Source organism: Malus sylvestris, chromosome 11, assembly GCF_916048215.2.
Source record: "Malus sylvestris chromosome 11, drMalSylv7.2, whole genome shotgun sequence".
Taxonomy (NCBI): Eukaryota; Viridiplantae; Streptophyta; class Magnoliopsida; order Rosales; family Rosaceae; genus Malus; species Malus sylvestris.
This window is the reverse complement of record NC_062270.1, coordinates 16,951,241-16,973,124: the sequence shown is the minus strand read 5'-3', so window position 1 is coordinate 16,973,124 and position 21,884 is coordinate 16,951,241. Positions and strand designations below refer to the sequence as shown.

General features: G+C 41.6%; 1 protein-coding gene and 1 long non-coding RNA gene across 2 annotated transcripts; both read right to left on the bottom strand.

Annotated features, from left to right (window-relative positions):
* Positions 1-1,217: 1,217 nt before the first annotated feature.
* Positions 1,218-18,452, bottom strand: LOC126588964 (N-carbamoylputrescine amidase-like). Its single transcript, XM_050254132.1, has 9 exons — positions 17,638-18,452; positions 16,137-16,185; positions 15,511-15,602; positions 2,766-2,917; positions 2,638-2,687; positions 2,519-2,552; positions 2,128-2,294; positions 1,708-1,804; positions 1,218-1,594 (listed from the first exon to the last, which is right to left on the bottom strand). The coding sequence occupies exons 1-9, from the start codon at positions 17,724-17,726 to the stop codon at positions 1,419-1,421; spliced, it is 906 nt and encodes a 301-aa protein (XP_050110089.1). The 5' UTR covers positions 17,727-18,452; the 3' UTR covers positions 1,218-1,418.
* On the bottom strand, positions 3,060-15,485 carry LOC126588965 (uncharacterized). The gene is made up of 2 exons (XR_007611681.1): positions 14,672-15,485; positions 3,060-3,172 (listed from the first exon to the last, which is right to left on the bottom strand). It is a non-coding gene; the product is annotated as an uncharacterized LOC126588965 (long non-coding RNA).
* Positions 18,453-21,884: the final 3,432 nt, after the last annotated feature.

Here is a 21,884-nt window from a genome sequence, read left to right as displayed (position 1 = left end):
TTCTGATGGTGTTCTGTCTTCTTACTTTGTTGGCATCGGAAGTATTCCCTTGTTGCGCCACCTCCTTCTACGGTTGCTGGCTTTGGCTGCTTTTATCTTTTGATGAGCTTTTTAGAGGCAAATTTATGTCTTCATTGTGCATCTTTGTAGTTGTTAAGTTAGGGATTAGATTTGTTCATTTGGGACTTGTTTGCATCTGTAGTTTTGTATTTTGGCACTTGTGTTTTGTTGGTACTGACCGCATATCGATTCACTACTATAAAATTGGCTTCTTTTGTTGGTTAGTGGTGGCGGTTTTATACTATTACTATAGGATAAAATGTTTTCTGACAACATGTTTAAAAAGTGTCAGCAAATAAAGTATTACTATCGGTTATATCCGACAAGAATAATGAAGTGGGCCCTTAACTCTATTAGATATATTTTTTAAATAATTTTAACCAATTCTAGCAGATATATCTGACATGAGTAAGTAACGTGTCAAATCTATCAATTATTTTCGAATTTTTTATGCTAACTCTGACGGTTATAACCGACACAAATATTTTCAAATTTTTTATACTAATTATGGCGATTATATCCGACACAAATTGTGTCAAAATATCATATTATTGAGTGAGAGTTTATTTGAGATGAAGCTCCAAGTAAGCTCTCTCTCTCTCTCATGTGACAATTCTGCTAAAGAAAGAAACCTAATACGCAATAAAAGCTGGTGAGGATGTGCCAAATATGTCATATGAGATATGAATGAGAGGTCAAAATATTATATTATTTTCAATTTTTTTTTTAAACCATTACTTTTGATTAAACTTTCTTAAAAAATATTATATTATATTAAACAAATAGGATTTGAAATTAATGGTTCAACATGAGTCGATGAATGAGTTGAAAGATTATTAAAATGTCGAATAAAAAGTTCAATTAATGCAAAGAACTACGTGAGGCCTGAAGAAAGTTTAATATAACCATGTGTAATAAGAAACACAATCCATAATCTTTCATTAAATCCAAATTTGAGTGAGCAGAGATATACAAGTTCCCAATTTATTATTCTGTCATAAGCTTTGTTCACACCTACTTTAATTTTTATCCGTTCATTTAGCATTACGGTTTAATAGTATTCATCTTTACTTGTGAGAGGTATTAGGTTCGAATGTCCCTGTATCATTAAACAGCACAAATGAAATTAACTAGAAGCGATATAATAGCATACTAAATAAGAAATATGATAATCTCATTCTTAATAAATACCGGATACCTTCAAGATTTAGACAAGCAAATAGAGATGATCATCCAATAATACTTCACTTGAGAAAATTTCTTCCTCAAAAGTAAATCCTAAATCCTCCAATCGTACGAGGCACCGTACCGTGGAAGTACTTTATTAATTCTACAACAAGCACTGTCAAAACGAATGATCACAAAGGGGAATTGCTGCCATCTGATGTCAGTAGCACCTTGTATAAATCTGGGCGGCGGTCGCGGAATACTCCCCAGCTATGTCTCTTCCATTTGATTTTGTCTAGGTCAAACTGTGCTACAAGCACAGCTTCCTCTTTATCATTAGCAGTTGCAACAATTTCACCAGTGGGTCCTGGACAATGAATTATGCAAATCCAACTACTTCTTAATAATTCATATCCAACATTAACATAAGATAGACTATATAGATGTAGTTTCAACTTCCATAAAACCAGAGAAATATACCTGCTATAAAAGAGTTACCGTAGAAAGTGATCTCACTCTTTCCATGCTCGGTCTCAATTATCTCCTTTCCTATGCGATTTGAAGTTACTACAGGGACCTGAAGTTCATCAAAACTAGATTACTTTCCTTGAAAAGAATACAGTACGAAACAGATCTCGAATTGTCACCCTTTTATGTTGCATCTTATGACTGGCCATTGTTGATCCAAGGACGTCGCGAGTTTAGAGAATAAATAATAAAGAAAATAAACTTTAACTCCAGATATAGCCACTGAAATGGACAAGGAAATACAAGCTAACCTAGACTAATAAAAATGCTTTCTAAGTCAAAACAGTAGTCTGGTCCTCCGCCCTACTTAGTGCCAAAAAGAGGGAGAAAAAAGAAAGAAGCCAGTAGCCAAACTACTCTGAATAAACTTACCAAATTAGCCCCAGCATGCCCTTGCATCACTCGCCTCCAGTGATCACGAGAATCAAGACCTCCATCTTGAGGTTCGGAACCAATAGCAGTAGGGTAAAACAATATCTCAGCACCTTGAAGAACCAAAGCCCGGGCAGCCTCGGGAAACCATTGATCCCAGCAAATTGCTGATACAAAATGAAGTACTAGCAGATTTAGATTTTCACATTAAGTATACCATTGGTCAAACACACAAAGCTCCGGATGATTTTTACTATCGAGTACAGAAAGATTGCAGAGTTCAAATAAAGCCCACAGAATATTATAGATATGGCCAGCCTTTGAATTGGGCAACTGGTGCCCCTTTAAAAATCATCAAATTAGAGAAGCATCTACTTTAAAATTTTCTCACCAACTGCAATAGTTGCAAACTTGGTCTTGAAAACCTGCTTAACAACAACACTACATCATTAATCACCATCAAAAGCAGGCTAAATAGCATTACGTATAGATTGTAATTGTCTGAAGCACCGACCTTGAATCCAGATCACCTGGATTGAAGTAGAACTTTTCCTGGTAGCCTGCAGCAGAAAACTAGTGGCTGTTATTAAAGGTAACGGGTGAATTTAAACAACAGGAACATTATCCTACTCGAATACCTGGTCCGTCTGGGATGTGGGACTTCCTATAAAGTCCAAGATCTGCCCCATCAGCATCAATAATGGCAATTGAATTGTAATGGGCATTATTTGCCTCTTCGAAAATGCTAACTGGTATTACCACACCCAACTCTTTGGCAAGTTTCTGCATCCTACAGAGCTTGCAATTAAAATTCTTAACAAGTATTACTGCCCAAAAAATGTGCGCAAATTAAATTAAGAAGCTTTTCTTCTCTTCTTTTTTCCTTTATTCTTTTTTAAGAGTATCCTGGTATGTTGTTGTAGACATTGAAATTTCGGTGGCATAAATGTTAGCCATTGCATTAAGATTACATTTGTAAACATTGAAATTTTGGTGAAATAAATGTTGACCATTGTATTAAAATTACAACCTTCATTCACTTCACCTACATCATGCACTAAGTTCACCTACAACATCCACCAAGTTCACCTACAACATCCACCAAGTTTCACCTACAACATCCACCAAAACAAATGGATGGTGGTGATTCGTTCCCAAAGCCTATAAATAGGCTCCTCCATCAAAGAATCAAGGAAGGAATTCACAAATACATTTCTCTACTCCTCACACATCCAAAATCCTTGAAGCTTTGAAACTCTAAAGCTCTCAAGCAAATCTCGAAGAATCAAGAAAGCTCTCTTCGTTCTTCGTTCTTCGTTCTTCGTTCATCGTTCTTCCAAGATCAAGCCCCGACGGCCCTTGAAGAAAGCACCATCGTTCATCATCCATTCATCCAAGATCAAGCCCCGACGGCCCTTGGATCAACAAACATCAACAAATCCACACATCCAACCGTTCTTCAAGATCAAGCCCAAAAGCCCTTGAAGATCCGTTCATCACCGTTATTCAAGATCAAGCCTTAACGACCCTTGAAGAAACACTCATCCTTAAGATCAAGCCCCAACGGCTCCTTGAAGATCCGCTCAAATCCACCTTCAAAGATCAAGCCCACGGCCCCTTGAAGAAACTTCCAACAGTTCATCCAAGATCAAGCCTCGACGGCCCTTGGATCAACGAAACATCCACAAATCAACACCTTACGGAGATCGAATCAGATGATCAAATTTGAGAGAGATTGTAACCCAAAATCATCAAACACAAATATTATTTTGTGCACGTTGTTCTTGTCTCTTTCGTTTCAGGAATTTTCCGTGTTCACAAATTGGCACGCCCGGTGGGATGATCTCTACCTCTCATCTCTTTCTCCGTTCAAGAAATTCGAGCACACTTCCAAAATCAATGGCATCAAGGAAGGCTCAAGCTGTTCCCACAACCAACACGAAGAACAAGAGCATCCTTGCCGCAGGCGGCGCCATTTCAGGCATCGTAACTCGAAGCAAGGCAAGAGCTCTTGTTGCCTCCTCTTCCACCCCTACATCAACCCTGCCAAAGGAACAAGAGTACCCGAGGTACGAACCTGTGATCACCCTGGCCTCGCTAAAGGCACCAAGGGAGGAAAGCCCGAAGAAGCACTCCGAGTCTTTGTTTTCCAATGTTGACTCAAGCGACAGCACATCCATCCAAGTTATGGCTACCGGAGAAACTTCAATCGATGAGCAGCTGGCTCAGATGAATGAAGCAATTGCAAGGTTAACCCAAACTGTGGAAGAAAAAGACTTACAAATTGCAGCACTCGTCAACCGACTGGAGGCGCAGGATGGCGAGAAACCCAACCCGAAGATTGATCATCTGAAGAAGGAAGACGACGAAGAAGACGAGCCCCTGGTGAAGAAAATCGATGTGAAGCCATAGCCAAACCAAGCAGCGGCACTCATGGGATCTCTTTCTATCCAGCAGCTGCAAGAAATGATCACCAACACCATCAAGGCACAGTATGAAGGAAGCTCTCATGCCTCCATGTTGTACTCGAAGCCTTACTCCAGGAAGATCGACGCCTTAAGGATGCCGAAGGGCTATCAACCGCCGAAGTTTATGCAATTTGACGGAAAGGGAAACCCAAAGCAACATGTCGCACATTTCATCGAAACCTGCAACAATGCAGGGACGGAGAGAGATTACCTCGCCAAGCAGTTTGTGCGCTCGTTAAAAGGAAACGCCTTTGAGTGGTACACAGACCTGGAGCCCGAGTCCATCAATAGCTGGGAACAGTTTGGAAGGGAATTCCTCAACCGCTTCTACAGTACCCGCCGCACTGTGAGCATGCTGGAGCTGACGAGCACAAAACAATAAAGGGAAGAACCAGTCATGGACTACATTAACCGATGGCGTAATCTAAGCCTCGACTGTAAGGACAGGCTCTTCGAGATTTCTTCAATCGAGATGTGCATCCAGGGCATGCAATGGGGTTTATAATACATCCTTCAAGGTATCAAGCCACGGACTTTTGAAGAATTAGCCACCCGTGCCCACGACATGGAACTGAGCATCGCCCACCATGGAAAGAAGGAGCCAATCACCGATTTCAAAAGGGATAAGGTGTTTACTTCAAGAGCAGACAATCATGGGAAAAAGCCCGCCAAGGAAGCTTTTACCACCAAAACCATCCCTATCAAGACCTCGTCCGCACCCGTCAAAATCTCCTTCAATAACAAAGCAAAGGAGATAAAAAGAAGTGAGCCTTCCCACACCCAAGATAGGTACAAAAACACTTTGAGGGAACTGGAGCAGAAGGTATACCCTTTTCCGGACTCCGACATGGATGCAATGCTGGACGACTTGCTGGAGAAGAAGGTGATTGAGTTGCCTGAATGCAAACGCCCTGAAGAGATGAATCGTACCAACGATCCCAAGTACTGCAAGTACCATCGTATCGTGGGTCATCATGTGGGCAAATGTTTCATCCTAAAAGAACTCATCATGAAGTTGGCACAGCAAGGGCGGATTGAGCTTGACCTAGAAGACACAGCCGCAACGCATACCACTACGATCGTGTTCGGGTCCTTTGATCCCGTGCCTCTTTAAGAAATACCTGACCATTCCTATCAATGTACAAGCTACACGGCACCTTCTGCACAACCATCATTGGGGGCAAACGACCAGGATGCACCTATCGATGATGAAGAATGGTGGACATTGGTGACCTATAAGAAGACGAGGAAGCCAAGACCACAAGCTATAAAGCCAAAGGGGGAGCAAGCGAGAGAGCATCGTCGCCGCAACAATAGGAAGCCTAAAAGAAGTATAAGAGCTGCTAAGTCAACATATGCTGGGGAACCTATGGAGCAAGAGCTACGTATTCCCGTCTCCTTGCATGAATACTTCCCGGAGGACTTCTTCCAACAGTGCACTATCACTGCATGTCACATGGTCGAAGTAGAAATGGAAGAACCCTCAAAAGGCAAAGCTGTCACCATTGAGGGGGAAAAGACTCTTACAACTGAAGAAGGTCTGCCAACACACCTTAGCATCGAAGGAGCGCTCCGGTTGCCAAAGGAGATGCGAAGAGCTCTGGCAGCGGTCTTGGCAAGTCCCGACGACCAAGAAGTGCAAGAAAGCAAGAACGAAAGCTTGAAGCTTCGGCCATATGAATGTACCACATGCTGTGCCGCCGAGGACGCAATCCACTTCACCGATGAAGACTTGCTGCTAGGATCCAAGCCTCACAACCGACCTCTCTTCGTCTCTAGGTACGTAAGGGAGCATAAAGTCAGCCGTATGCTTGTGGATGGTGGATCAGCCATAAATATCATGCCAAAGTCAACAATAACCACAATCGGCATCAAGGTGGATGAACTATCCCTAAGCCGTCTACTAATCCAAGGTTTTAACCAAGGAGGACAAAGAGCGATGGGCATGGTCCGAGTGGAGATGACCATTGGTGAACTCAAGTCAAGCACAATATTCCACGTGATTGATGCAAGAACTTCCTACGGTTTGCTCTTAGGAAGGCCTTGGATCCATACAAATGGAGTAGTACCGTCCACCCTTCACCAATGCTTAAAATACCCTTCACCAATGCTTAAAATTTTACCGAGAATGAGTGAAGGTGATCTATGGCGACACCAAGCCATTCACTGAAGCCGAATCACATTTCGCAGACGCCAAGTTCTACATGGATGAAGACATGGTGCCCGAAACTCTTCGAAAAGAGATTAAATCCATGGGCAAAGCAACACCTAAAAAGCAGGAGTGGCAAGCCGTGCCAAAAAAGCAAGAAGAAGAAGTTATGCCATCTTCAAGCAAAAACAACGATGAGCTTGCTAAACCTGCAACAACGAAAGGGAGAAGAACGCCCTCAAATGGACCAAACATACCCGTTTTCCGATACATCCCGACGTCTAGAAGAAAGAATGGTCAATCCCCGTTTGAAACTGCAGCAAGCAAAGCCGATGCACAGCGGCACATGGATAATGTAAAGTTGCTTAAAACAAATGCAATTCTGCCTTTAACACAGCTAGGCGACACTAAGGTTGCAGGACCATCACAAGGCTTCATAAAAGGCCTGCCAAAAGGGGTAGAACCAAGTTTTCTCCCAACCAAGAGGACCGAAGAAGGTTTTGATCTAAATGCCTACAAACTCATGTCTAAAGCTGGGTACAACTTCACCTCCTCTGCAAATTTGGGAAAGAAGGGTTTGAACACCGTCAAAGACAACAAACGTGATCTCACTAAAACTCAGAAGAAGTTGGAGGAACATGGTTACGGGGTCAACAACAACAAAGCTGGACTTGGCTTCACACCAAATGCACCGGTGAAGATCTCCAACAAGACAAAAAATGCTAGCGCTCAACACATCAGCGTGAGCATTATACAAAATAAAGAAGAGCCTCAACCTGCCCCCCAGACGTCAGTATTCGATAGAATGAATCGTTCAAGACCCAGAGTTTCGGCAACTAAACTCATTGGCGGTCAAAATAGAACTTCCGTCTTCAAAAGGCTTAACACGTCAGCATCTCGAAGCTCTGTTTTCAAAAGGTTGTCGAAACCTAAGAAGCAAAGCAGTACGACTAGCTTTCCTCCATGACAGTCAGTTATGGAAAGACTTGAAGAAGCCAAAAAGCCTTCCAGAAGGAGAAAGACGACACCAGAAGCAGAAAAGATCGATCGTCTGGCAGAAAAAGATGACGTTCGAAGTTCCATTCCTTCAAGAATGAAGCGCCAAACAATTTTGGAGGTTAACACAGTTGGATCAGTGAAAGTAAAAAGGCGCACCATCATCCACACTGGACAATCTTCATGCCAACAAACTCAAGAGGTCAACACCGAAGAAGAGGCCCAAGACGTCTTCCACATCACAATCCAAGAAGGTGAAGAAGATGAAATCCTCGAGGAAGATGTCATTACAGCGCCGTCACAACTCGAAGATGGGGGGCAAGCCACAGTTGACGATCTCAAAGAACTCAACTTAGGCACAAGTGAGGAACCAAAGCCTATCTTCGTGAGTGCATTACTAAGTGCAGACGAGATAGAGAAGTATTACCAGCTGCTATTAGAGTACAAGGACGTCTTTGCTTGGACCTACAAGGAAATGCCCAGCCTCGACCCCATCATTGTTGTGCATCATCTTGCAGTCAAGCCTGGAACGCGACCAATAAAGCAAACTCAAAGACGTTATCGATCCGAGCTCATCCCGCAAATCGAGGCCGAGATTGACAAGTTGATTGAAGCAGGCTTCATTCGAGAGGTGCAATACCCCAAGTGGATCTCCAATATCGTCATAGTCCTTAAGAAATCTGGACAAATACGTGTTTGCGTAGACTTCCGAGACCTCAATGATGCTTGCCCAAAGGATGACTTCCCCTTGCCAATCATTGAAATCATGGTGGACGCAACCACTGGCCATGAGGCACTATCATTCATGGACAGCTCTTCTGGATACAATCAAATTCGTATGGCTCTTGAAGATGAGGAACTAATAGCATTCCGCACTCCAAAAGGTATCTTCTGCTACAAGGTGATGCCCTTTGGTCTGAAAAATGCTGGAGCTACATATCAACGCACAATGCAGAAGATCTTCAATGACATGCTACACAAGAACGTAGAATGCTATGTAGACGATGTGGTGGTCAAGACAAAGAAAAGATTAGATCACTTGAAGGATTTGCGAGTAGTGTTCGAAAGGTTGCGAAAATACAACCTCAAGATGAACCCATTAAAATGTGCATTTGGCGTCACATCTGGAAAGTTCCTTGGCTTCATTGTTAAGCATCGTGGCATTGAAATGGACCAATCAAAGATCAAGGCCATTCAAAGCATGCCCAAGCCAAGAAACCTGCACGAGTTGAAAAGTCTACAAGGACGGCTAGCCTTCATCAGACGCTTCATCTCTAACCTTGCTGGGCGTTGTCAACCGTTCAGTCGACTCATGAAGAAAGATGTTCCGTTCGTATGGGACAAAGCATGCAACAATGCTTTTGAAAGCATAAAGAAGTATTTATCAAGTCCACCTGTCCTGGGGGCACCTGTACCAGGGAAACCGCTCATATTGTACATCGCTGCTCAAGAAAGTTCAGTCGGAGCACTCTTGGCACAGGAAAATGAATCCCAGAAAGAATGAGCGCTCTACTACCTCAGTCGAACGCTCACCGGCGCTGAGTTGAACTACTCCCCAATAGAAAAAATGTGCCTTGCCTTGATATTTGCCATCCAGAAGCTCAGACATTACATGCATGCTTACACCATCCACTTGGTTGCTAAAGCTGACCCGGTCAAATACGTCATGTCCAAGCCAGTTTTGACAGGACGACTAGCTAAATGGGCATTGCTTCTCAATCAATACGAGATCATCTACGTCCCAGCTAAAGCCGTCAAGGGACAAGCACTAGTAGACTTCCTTGCCGACCATCCAATCCCAGCCGATTGGAAAATCTCAGACGACTTGCCTGACGAGGAGGTGTTCTACATCGACATATTCCCGACATGGACGATGTTCTTTGATGGATCTGCACGAGCAGACGGAGCGGGGGCAGGAGTAGTATTCATGTCGCCACAAAGGCAAATACTACCTTATTCATTCCAACTAAGCGAATTATGCTCCAACAACGTCGCTGAGTACCAAGCACTGATCATCGGGCTCCAAATGGCGATCAACATGGAAATTACAGCCCTTGAGATATATGGCGACTCCAAGCTCATAATCAATCAACTCCTAACTGAATATGAGGTGAGGAAAGATGATCTCGTCCCATACTTCCGGCTGGCAAAGCAATTGCTGCAAAAGATCGAGGCCGTAACACTAGAACACGTGCCAAGAAAAGAGAATCAAATGGCAGACGCTCTCGCCAACCTAGCCTCGAGCATAACGTTAGGAGAAGACGAAGCCACAAACGTGCCAGTCTGCCAAAGATGGGTAATCCCGCCTGTCACTGAAATGGTACTAAGTGATACAAATGTTATTTCCATACTTCCGGTCAACGTTGAAGAATGGAGACAGCCGCTGATCAACTACTTGGAGCATGGAATACTCCCAGATGATCCAAAACACCGTTCTGAAGTATGTCGACGAGCGCATCGCTTCCTCTATTACAAAGGGACACTCTACCGGCGATCTTTTGAATGAGTACTTTTGAGATGCTTAGGCGAGGAAGAAGCCAATCAAGCCATGGAAGAAGCACACTCAGGAATATGTGGAGCGCATCAGTCCGGACCGAAGCTTCATTTCCAGCTCAAAAGAATAGGTTACTACTGGCCAAGCATGGTAAAGGATTGCCTAGAACACGCCAAAAGGTGCCAAGCCTGCCAATTTCACGCCAACTTCATACATCAACCGCCTGAACCATTACACCCTACAGCTACTTCATGGCCATTCGATGCATGGGGATTAGACGTAGTAGGACCAATTGCGCCAAAGTCATCTGCAGGAGAAGCTTACATCCTGGCTGCAACAGATTACTTCTCCAAGTGGGCTGAAGCCATACCCCTGAAGGAAGTCAAGAAGGAAACTGTCGTCCGTTTCATCAAGGAACATATCATCCACCGATATGGCGTGCCTCGCTACGTTGTCACTGACAACGGAAAACAGTTCTCCAACCGACTCGTGGACGAGCTCTGCGAGAAATACAAATTCAAGCAGCACAAATCCTCCATGTATAATGCTCCGGCCAACGGTCTTGCAGAAGCATTTAACAAGACATTGTGCAACCTCCTAAAGAAGGTAATCGGCAGAACAAAGAAAGACTAGCATGAAAGAATAGGCGAAGCACTTTGGGCATACAGGACGACATATAGAACGCCTACCCAAGCTACACCTTATTCTCTCGTATACGACGTGGAAGCTGTTCTACCGCTCGAAAGTCAAATCCCCTCGCTAAGGATGGCTCTACAAGAAGGCTTGACTGATGAAGAGAATGCAAAGTTGCGCCTTCAAGAGCTGGAAGCCCTGGATGAGAAAAGACTCGAAGCCCAGCAACACTTGGAGTGTTATCAAGCACGACTCTCCAAGGCCTTCAACAAGAAAGTTTTCCCTCGTTCTTTTCAAATGGGAGATCTCGTCCTTTCATTGCGTAGGCCTATCATCACAACTCACAAGACAAAGAGCAAGTTCACGTCAAAATGGGATGGACCATACGTAATACAAGAAGTCTACACCAATGGCGCCTACTTAATCATGGCGGAAGACGGCTTGAAGATCGGCCCTATCAATGGCAGATTCTTGAAGCGCTACTACCCTTGAAAGGCGACAACTCATGCTCTTTGTTCGCACGAGCCTAAACTGCATGAACCAAAGCTCCTGGCCCGCAAGAGCATAAACTGTGTACGGCAAAATCATCATCAAAATTACTGTTAAATTCATCACTCATTTGAACTACGTTATGGCTTGATCTCTTCTTTGGAAGGGTACGTAGGCGGCTCGAACATTCAATTTCGAGTTCAGTCATATCAAAATTAAAAATATATATATATATATATATATATATAAGTTTTATTAAAGAAAGTCAATTTTATTACAAAAGAATAAATAAATAAATACATATGTTATTATGTATTTACAAAAAACAAAAAACAAAAAAACAAAACAAATGCATTGAGAGAAATAAAGTCCGTTTTTTATTTATTTTTCTGGAAATTTTACATAAATTTGCATTATACATACTTAAAAAAAAAATCAAATCAAATTTACAAGAGGGGATCTTCAAGGACGATCAGGTGCCGCCTCACCACTCGGCAGAGCTCCAGAAATGAGAGGTGCCGGAGGTTGACTGTTTGAAGCCACACCACTCGGCGGAACTCCAGGAAGAAGAGGAGCCAAAGGTTGATCATTTGGAGCTTCATTACGCGGTACAGCCCCAGAAGACGAAGGCAAATGCTGCTGGAACAAACCCACAAACCTCTGATGATCAAGTAAAATCTGACCATCAGATTCCTGCATCTGGTCAATCTTCCTCTTCATGTTTGTCGCATAGCTATGTGCGAGCTTATGCAATTGTTTATTCTCCTGCTTGAGCCCTCTAATATCCTGTTTGAGACTCGTCACTTCAGCCACCAATGATTCAACTTGACGGGTTCGAGCAAATAGGCGTTGGGCCATATTAGACACAGAACCTGCACACTGCATACTGAGAGCCAGAGAATCCTTAACAGCCAACTCATCAAACCGTTTGGAAAGTAGTCTGTTATCTCTGGGAGTGACAAGGTTTCGGGCCACCACCGCAGCAGTCATATCATTCTTCACCACTGAATCCCCAACGGTAAGAGGACCAGTAGGGGATCTGAAGGATGGGCGCCATATGTTATCTGGAGAAGACGGGACTACCTCTTCACCAAGGTTCAAATCAAAACGACGGTCGGAGGGTTCAGATATTTTCAAAGGTGTTGAAGAAAGAAGAGGTTGGACAAATCAAGATCTTTGAAGTGCAAGAACGGAGTTTCTACAAGCGAAAATTCAAGTGTGCTTTGAAACGAACTGCGTGCCTCTATAAAGATCAACACTCGACGAGATTTCAAAGATCGAAGAGGCGAGCTCAGAATTCGAAGAGGCCAATTCAAAAAATCAAAGAGGCAAGCTCAGAAATCGAAGAAGCATCTTGCTTTTCCAGACGCGTTAGCACCCGTCACGCGCAAACTCAGCTTTGCAGAAATCACGGGCAATTTGTTAAAGCGCCAATCCCAGATATCGAAGAGGCGCCAGTCTTTTTCAGCCTCGTCAGCACCCGTCACGCGCAAACTCAGCTTTGCGGAAATCACAGGCAATTTGTCGAAGCGCCGATCCCAGATATCGAAAAGGCGCCAGTCTTTTTCAGCCTCGTCAACACATGTCACATGCACACTCAGCTTGACGAAAATTACGGACAATTTGTCGAAGATTTCTGATAAAGAAGAAAGCACGTGAAGCCATACTGATCAAACACGCATTGGTTGCCGACACGAGTAAAAGAATAGTACCTCTACAGGTACTAAAGAATTTCCTATAACTGTCCACATTCACCCTCCATAGCAAGGCAGACATACATAACCTTTCTTCATCTCCGAGAACCTTTCTTCATCTCAAAGAATGCCTTCCCAACGAAGCCTCTCGAGTCACTCAGTGTTTCTTATTCCTTGGGGTACTTCTGCAAACAAATGACACCAAAACAAAAGTATCTCATATCACCAGGGTAGAAAGCAAAAGTATCTCATATCATGCGTTCTCCCTGTCCTTTCCTTTTTCCTTGTTCTTACCTACAAAGACAAGGATAAAGAAAACAATATGCCGGAACCTCCACTCAAACTCGGATGCCACATTTGCCTGGAGAACAGATAAGGCAAGTGAAAATGATACCTTGCAGCATGTGGAGACAACGTGCAGAAGAAACAAGCAGAGAAGAATGCAGTCTTCACAGTCAGCTCAGCAGAAGGAGTCCGAGCTGAGGAACTCAAGAAGCTGCCACATCTGCCTGAAGAAACAAGCAGAGAAGAATGCAGCCTGCACAGTCAGCTCAGCAGAAGGAGTCTGAGCTGAAGAACTCGAGAAGATGCTACATTCTACCAGAAGAATAGATAAGACAAGGGAAAATGATACATTGAAGCATGTGGAGACAAGCACAACAAAGCACGTGTCGATTCATCCGCTACTTCTTCAAAATCAAAAGTATCTCATATCATCAGGTTTGCAATCACTCTGGGTGGAGGACTCGTTTTGACCCTCAAATTCTTGGGTCGACTTGCTAGGCGTTGTGGGCTGCATGTGCCGTTTCACCACCCTTGAATCAAGTCCTTAAAGATCAAGTCACCAACTGGAAGAAGAGCCTGTCAATCTTGAAGATCATACCGTTGACCAAACTGCTCAGGTGTGAATTAGAAAGATTGAACAAAGCAACAAGTCGTCACCTTCACCTCGTGCCTGCTTGCCATGTGTTCGAGTCAACCTTCAAGAATCAAGCATCAACGGCCTTTGAAGAAGTTTCCGGCCAAATTCAAGATCAAGCCTCGACGGCCCTTGAGGAAATCATAAGTCCGATTCAAGATCAAGCGTCCACCATATTTGAATCAAATCCAGTTCAAGAATAAGCTGTGGAAAATCAACAATTGGAGGAATCCAAAAAAATCCTCCAACCCAGTTCAAGATCAAAGCTGTGGAAAGTCAACAAAGCGCAAAAACAAATACGTGCCGATTCATCCACTACCAAAGCCAAAGATCATCTACCACATAAAGCTCCTTGTGGTCCAATTTCAACCTTCAAGATCAAGCCTCAACGGCCCTTGAAGGAATTTTAAACAAAATCCAAGAACAAGCCTCAACGGCCCTTGAAGAAATCTCCAGCCCAATTCAAGACCAAGTCTCGATGGCCCTTGGATTGACAACTACATTAAGGGACTTCAAAACGCATCTCCTACATGTAACAAGCACATGTATACAACGCGCCTTGAAGTGGGGGCACTTGTAGACATTGAAATTTCGGTGGTATAAATGTTAGCCATTGCATTAAGATTACATTTGTAAACATTGAAATTTTGGTGAAATAAATGTTGACCATTGTATTAAAATTACAACCTTCATTCACTTCACCTACATCATACACTAAGTTCACCTACAACATCCACCAAGTTCACCTACAACATCCACCAAGTTTCACCTACAACATCCACCAAAACAAATGGATGGTGGTGATTCGTTCCCAAAGCCTATAAATAGGCCCCTCCATCAAAGAATCAAGGAAGGAATTCACAAATACATTTCTCTACTCCTCACACATCCAAAATCCTTGAAGCTTTGAAACTCTAAAGCTCTCAAGCAAATCTCAAAGAATCAAGAAAGCTCTCTTCGTTCTTCGTTCTTCGTTCATCGTTCTTCCAAGATCAAACCCCGACGGCCCTTGGATCAACCATCCACCAATTCAAGATCAAGCCCCGACAGCCCTTGAAGAAAGCACCATCGTTCATCATCCGTTCATCCAAGATCAAGCCCCGACGGCCCTTGGATCAACAAACATCAACAAATCCACACATCCAACCGTTCTTCAAGATCAAGCCCAAAAGCCCTTGAAGATCCGTTCATCACCGTTATTCAAGATCAAGCCTTAACGACCCTTGAAGAAACACTCATCCTCAAGATCAAGCCCCAACGGCTCCTTGAAGATCCGCTCAAATCCACCTTCAAAGATCAAGCCCACGGCCCCTTGAAGAAACTTCCAACAGTTCATCCAAGATCAAGCCTCGACGGCCCTTGGATCAACGAAACATCCACAAATCAACACCTTACGGAGATCGAATCAGAGGATCAAATTTGAGAGAGATTGTAACCCAAAATCATCAAACACAAATATTATTTTGTGCACGTTGTTCTTGTCTCTTTCGTTTCAGGAATTTTCCGTGTTCACAGTTGTAAAGCTATTTTCCAATACTCACCTAAGAATGGTTGGATGACCCTTGTAAGGCTTTGCTCGCTGAAAGAAGTCCTCCCTTTGTGCCTGACAGAAGTAATGTCCCTCAAAGAGTTCCTGCAACAATCAATCAGAAAGGACTTAAACTATCAAAATGTACATTCAATCATACGTTTATGGAAAATTTGCTCCTCAAGCCATATTTATCTGGGTTATTTTTCCCCTTCATATGCCTAGGTTTTACCATAATTACGTATTCTTTTATCCTTTCCCAAAACAAGGTGCTAAAAGGCCACAAAAATTACATGCACGTAATAGTTGCAAGCACTAAGTGCAGCACTGTTCAGAACTTCAATGTGTCAATGAACTGAAGCAACATCCATTATTGGATAGGAGCATGAAAGCTTGATTGTTGTCCAAAAGTTGCGTCAAAGAATTTATCAAAGTTCTTCGTATCTTAGGTTGAATGCATTTTCTTACTCTACCTTTTGTACGCTTAGGTTAAGCTCTGCAGATATACTTCTAATTTGAATTATCTCTTAATAACTTTGAGGATGTATCACTACAAGCATGGAAAAGAAAAGAAAGGGAAAATAAAAGAGTTCAAAACTTAGGGAAAAAAAAAAATCTTCCAGATTTGAAGTGTCATACCTGTATAAGAATGATATTTGCACCCTTCGCATGAGCAGCTCTAACCAACCTGAATGGAAAAGGATAATAAATTCAACTCACAAGATATTGCTTTAGAGAAAAAGCAGGAGCATGGGGAAGGGCAAACATAACTTTAGGTCAAGGCTGACCCAGAGAGGACTCAGCTGAGGCAAGACCCTCAAGACCCCTCAAGATCTCAACTCTTTAGTTTAAATTAACCACGCCCAACCCCAAAACAAAAACTAGATCCAAATCCATATAGTGTAGGTGGTAAAAAAAATTTATCCTCATTTACTCTCAAATAAAGTGTAATAGCCTAATTCTAAAATAGTTCAATTTTCTAAAATAACATCATCCACTAATATGCTTCACATCAACAACAACAACAACAAAGCATTTTCCCACTAAATGGGGTCGGCTATATGAATCATAGAATGCCATTGTGCTCGGTTCTGTGTCATGTCCTCCGTTAGATCCAAGTACTCTAAGTATTTTCTTAAAGTCTCTTCCAAAGTTTTCCTAGGTCTTCTTCTACCCCTTCAACCCTGGACCTCTACCCCTTCCATTAATATGCTTCAACAACAACAACAACAACAAAGCCTTTTCCCACTAGGTCATGTGAACTCTTGTCACAAACTTGTGTGCTTGGGTGTCCAAATGCAAATTAAATGGCTAAAAAAATCATTTAGTTAATTTTTTGAAGAGATGATCCTTGAAGAGGACCTAAAAGATAGATGGTTTCGATATCGATGATGGGACCGCACACTGTAGTTCTTTCTTTTCATAAAAAGAGGGCTTCCTCTTTCGAAGCACTACACACCCGCACTAGAATGCTCAAATGCATACTCTTTAAGTAATCTAATGAGACACAAACCACGCTCTCAGTCATTTGATCGAAATCCGACCAACAATAGAACAAAAGCTTGGAACACGTAAGCAAATGACTTTCTTCATGTTAACCAATAAATTTTGATTCAATACGCATAACAAACTTCAAAAGCATACTCTTTAAGTAATTGATGAGAGGCGTCATGAGATCAAAGTTGAAAGGTTAATACGAGGAAACGCCTATTATCAGAGCAAGCAAACTGTACCTGAGTAAAGCAGTGTCAAGTTGAAATCAAGAGACATCCGCCTTAAAGCGAATAGAATCCACAGCAACCACTTACTTTTACTCTAACAAAAGGGTTTTCAGTATTGGCCACATTGCGAGGAATGGGAAAACAAACACGAACATATAATTATACAATTGGAGCAATGTTCTGGGTAAAAAACCAGTAAAATGGAGTAATATTGGCAAAAGAAGAACAACCCAGAAATTAAACCAGTACAAGAATTGTTCACATACGGAAAACAAGCTGATACCCTTTGGTTCTATGGTTGCTGAAATACACATAAAAAGTTCAAATTGCAAACTTTAATAAATTGTGGAGAAACAAAACTCAGCAAATTTATTGATCAAATAAGATTAAAGGGGTGAAGAGGAAGAGGGAAGAGAGACCTTTCGGCGGTGGCGACGTTGGTGGCGACGTCGTCGGTGCAAGCGAATTGCAGAGCTGAAACCACCACCTCCCGTTTACCCTTTTCCATTTTCTTCTCTCTGTGCGGATTATGTTCTGATCCTGTCCTCCCCTGAAAATTTTCTGTTTACTTTAGCGTGATAAGTCTTGTTAATTGGTTGAGTGGCGCTTTTAACTCCGCCGCCTTTAGCAAAGTGGCGTAGACCTGCCATTTGATTCTCCACTACGGGTGGAGAAATTTTTCTGGGTACAGGTGCTCCAGAGATTTTTCAATGTGATCGGGTACACGAGGTTATACAAATAGTGACACGTAGCTGTATTTACCACGCAGCCATCTTTTTGACAGGTTGCAAACAATCTACCCGTTTAATCCTAAATTTTCAGAAAATAAATTAAATAAAAAATAATAATTAAGGAAATTGACCCAGATTCTCATCCCAGAGTTCCAGATCTCCGCCCCAGCCGCACTCATCTTTCCCTTCCCCTCTCCTTTTTTATTTCTATCTCTTCTACTTTCCTATTTTCCGTTCTATTCCTCCCTTACGTCGGAGAAGGACACTACAAATTGTCGTCGGCCATCCTTACAAAGTTGGCGACAACAGATATGAAGGTTGAAGTTGTTGCAAATCATCGGGCTTCATGACGAGTTAAGAATGGAAGAGGAGAAAATGAAGATTAGGAAGTGAGAGAATGTCGCTGGTGTAATTATCGCCTATCAATGGAGGTGGGTCGTTGTCTTGCCATGATTTCATGGCGGCGATGGGTTATTGGTCGGTGTGAGTTCTTGGCGTGAGGAGATTGGTTTTTTCGAAATTCTATTTCATTTTAGCGGTAAATTAGGAATGTAATGACAAAAAATAGTGACATTTTTTTTTAGAGCTACTACCATTCTATTGTCTTATTTCCTCGTCCATGTCATATTTACATCTATTATAAAAAGTTACAAAATTAAAATATTATTTTCTCATCCATTATTATTCCTAAAATAACCCTTAATATATATATATATATAGACACACACGCGCACACACACAAGCCTCTTGCCACACGCATTATTGATATTTTTATATTAGATTATGTCTTTTAATTTTCTTTTAAATAACTATTTTATATTTTTATTAAAAAACTATTCAAAAAAATGAAGCAAAACCATGAAACCACCCACTAATGTGACAATTCATCCCAGATTTTATTAATTTATGAATTTTAAAATGTGAAATTACGAAAACGCCCTAGAGACGAAGGTTTTGACTCTCATTGACTAGCTTGTGGTGAGATGTACTAAATATTCTTTTAGCGTATTCTTGAGGTAATCGACGATACAAACGAGTATGCGTAAGCGGAAGTGAATTTGGAGTGACGAACTGAAAATATTTTGAAGAAATAACCTTTCTAATTATATTATATTATGGCATACTAATTAAGAGGACAAGTGTATTTGTGTGAGTGGGTGTGTGTGTGTATGTGACGGGAAAGAGGGAAGAAAAAAGGAAGAAGAAGAAGAAGATGAGAGAAAGAGAAGGGTTGCTGCCCAACCAAAAAGAAGAGAGAATGGAGGGACCAATCAGAGGGGGGAAGAAAGGAGGGAAATGAGGGAAAGTGAGGAATGGGGGAAAAGGGGGGGAAACGGGTACCCAACCCGTGACCTGTGCAAAACCCGTCCACTCCTCCATTCCGGTGGTTTTCCACCAGATTTCTCACGAATTGGACCAAGTCATCACTCCCAATCATCATCTAACCCTTCCTTTTCCCATTATCACCCAAAATTGGAAGGAATTTGAGGGTAATTGAAGGGTTTTTCAAGGTAGTGCCCCGGAGGTGGGGTGGCGGCAATCCACTATTTATGAAGCAAATCCCATCAACCACCACCACCATTAGACCCCCCCCCTTGAACCCAGGAACAAAGCCCAAGCAGTGGTGGAGGCGTCGGAACACATTTGGAGGTCGAATTGAAGCACACCCAATTTTAGGGTTCCGACTGGTTTTGATAAAATTGGAGCCTTTCCAGGCCAAATTGGCCTTGGTCACAGGTATGAAAGTTGTTCTACTCATTGAGATCTTCAAATATACAAATTTTGGTAATTTTTAGAAATAGTTGATTTTTCCGGCCAATCGGGACGCCCAACCGCCACCTACGGCGGCAAGTGCGGCGGCGTGTGGCCCGAGGGCCGCCAATGCTAGTTTTAGGCTATATAAGATGCCTTGAATTCAGTTTTGAGAGTTGAATGACATAGATTGATCGTTAGAACAAAAATTCTCTAAGATACGTTAATAGGCCATTGTATGAATCGACGATCCGACCGTTGGATTGTCATCAAAATTTAATATGTTATTATTCATAATATTTGAGGAACATAGGAACTTACGGATTTGGAATCTAACGTATAGATCTCCTTGAATTGGATTTGTAAGTTCGTAAAATAAAATGTTAACCGCCACTTGGTTTTGGCAATTGGCGGAGATCCGACCGTTGGCTCGTTCCGAAACTTTAGTATGTTATTCTAGAAGCATAATGTGGATCCTTGGAAGTTATGGATCAGAGATCTGATTTGTAGATCTTCTAGACCGAATTGGGTAGACTTATGTGCGATGTAAGTTATGTATTGTATCAACAAGAATTCTGAGATATGGTTTGATAATTGGTCACAGGCGCCGATCGTTTGTGACGCCTAGATGTTCGTGCTAGGAAGTTATAGCGTGGACTCCATGTGAGTGGATCTTTCCTTGCTCATCTTATGTTTCATGATTTATAATTCTATAAATGCTTTTAAATCAAACTGAGAAATTTATGCCATGACATATATATATATATATATATATATATATATATATATATATATATATATATTTATATGTTATAAAATACTATGAGATGGTTGAGTTTGGATTTCATCGTGATATATCCATGTGCGTATTACTATAAATGATTATTGTGAACTATGAATGGCTTGATCCCTATTTAGGGTACGTAGGCAGTCTAACAAGACGTTAGATGAAGCCATATAAGAAATGAGATTAAATAATCGAGATCATAGCCTTGTTTAAGGAATTGAGCAATGTGTGGACTTTTGGTTTTAAGGATATATATATATATATACACACACACTTGATGTTTTTCCCAGAAAATGCAATTAAATGATTTATACTTTAAAAATGCCATGCCTATTGAATAATGCTTAAATGATGAGTTGAATTGTTTGCATATATGTATATATATAATTGTGGTACTGTGAACGCTCTGAAATGCAAAGGTGAACACATGACACATAGGTAAGTTCAGGTAAGTTTACGTAAATTCAAGTAAGTATACGATATTAGTGGAACTGGTGAGATATGTGATGAGATATCAATATTTCGTATAGGTCATTAGAGATGACTCCGACTTATATGCTATCCATGATTGATGAGATATGTAAAGAGATATGAATATGTCGTATAGGTCACTAGAGATTACTCTGACTTATATGCTAGCCATGATTGATGAGATATGTGAAGAGATATGAATATGTCGTATAGGTCACTAGAGATGACTCCGACTTATGTGCTAGCCATGATTGATGAGATATGTGATGAGATATCAATATGTCGTATAGGTCACTAGAGGTGACTTCGACTTATATGCTAGTCATGATTGATGAGATATGTGATGAGATATGAATATGTTGTATAGATCACTAGAGGTGACTCCGACTTATATGATAGTCATGATTGATGAGATATGTGATGAGATATGAATATGTCGTATAGGTCACTAGAGGTGACTCCGACTTATGTGCTAGCCATGATTGATGAGACATGTTATGAGATATCAATATGTTGTATAGGTCACTAGAGGTGACTCTGACTTATATGCTAGTCATGATTGATGAGATATGTGATAAGATATAAATATGTCGTATAGGTCACTAGAGGTGACTCCGACTTATATGTTAGTCATGATTGATGAGATATGTTATGAGATACCAATATGTCGTATAGGTCACTGAAGGTGACTCTGACTTGCATGCTAGTCATGATTGATAAGATATGAATATGTCGTATAGGTCACTAGAGGTGATTATGACTTAGATGCTAGCCTATTTATGGTGAAATGCTAGCATATATATAATGAATATACGTGATAAGCTAGCATATGTGGTGAATACGTTATAAACTAGTAGACGTCATGAATATGCGATAAGTTAGCATGTGATTATAAATATGTGAAGCATGACTTGAACTGATATAT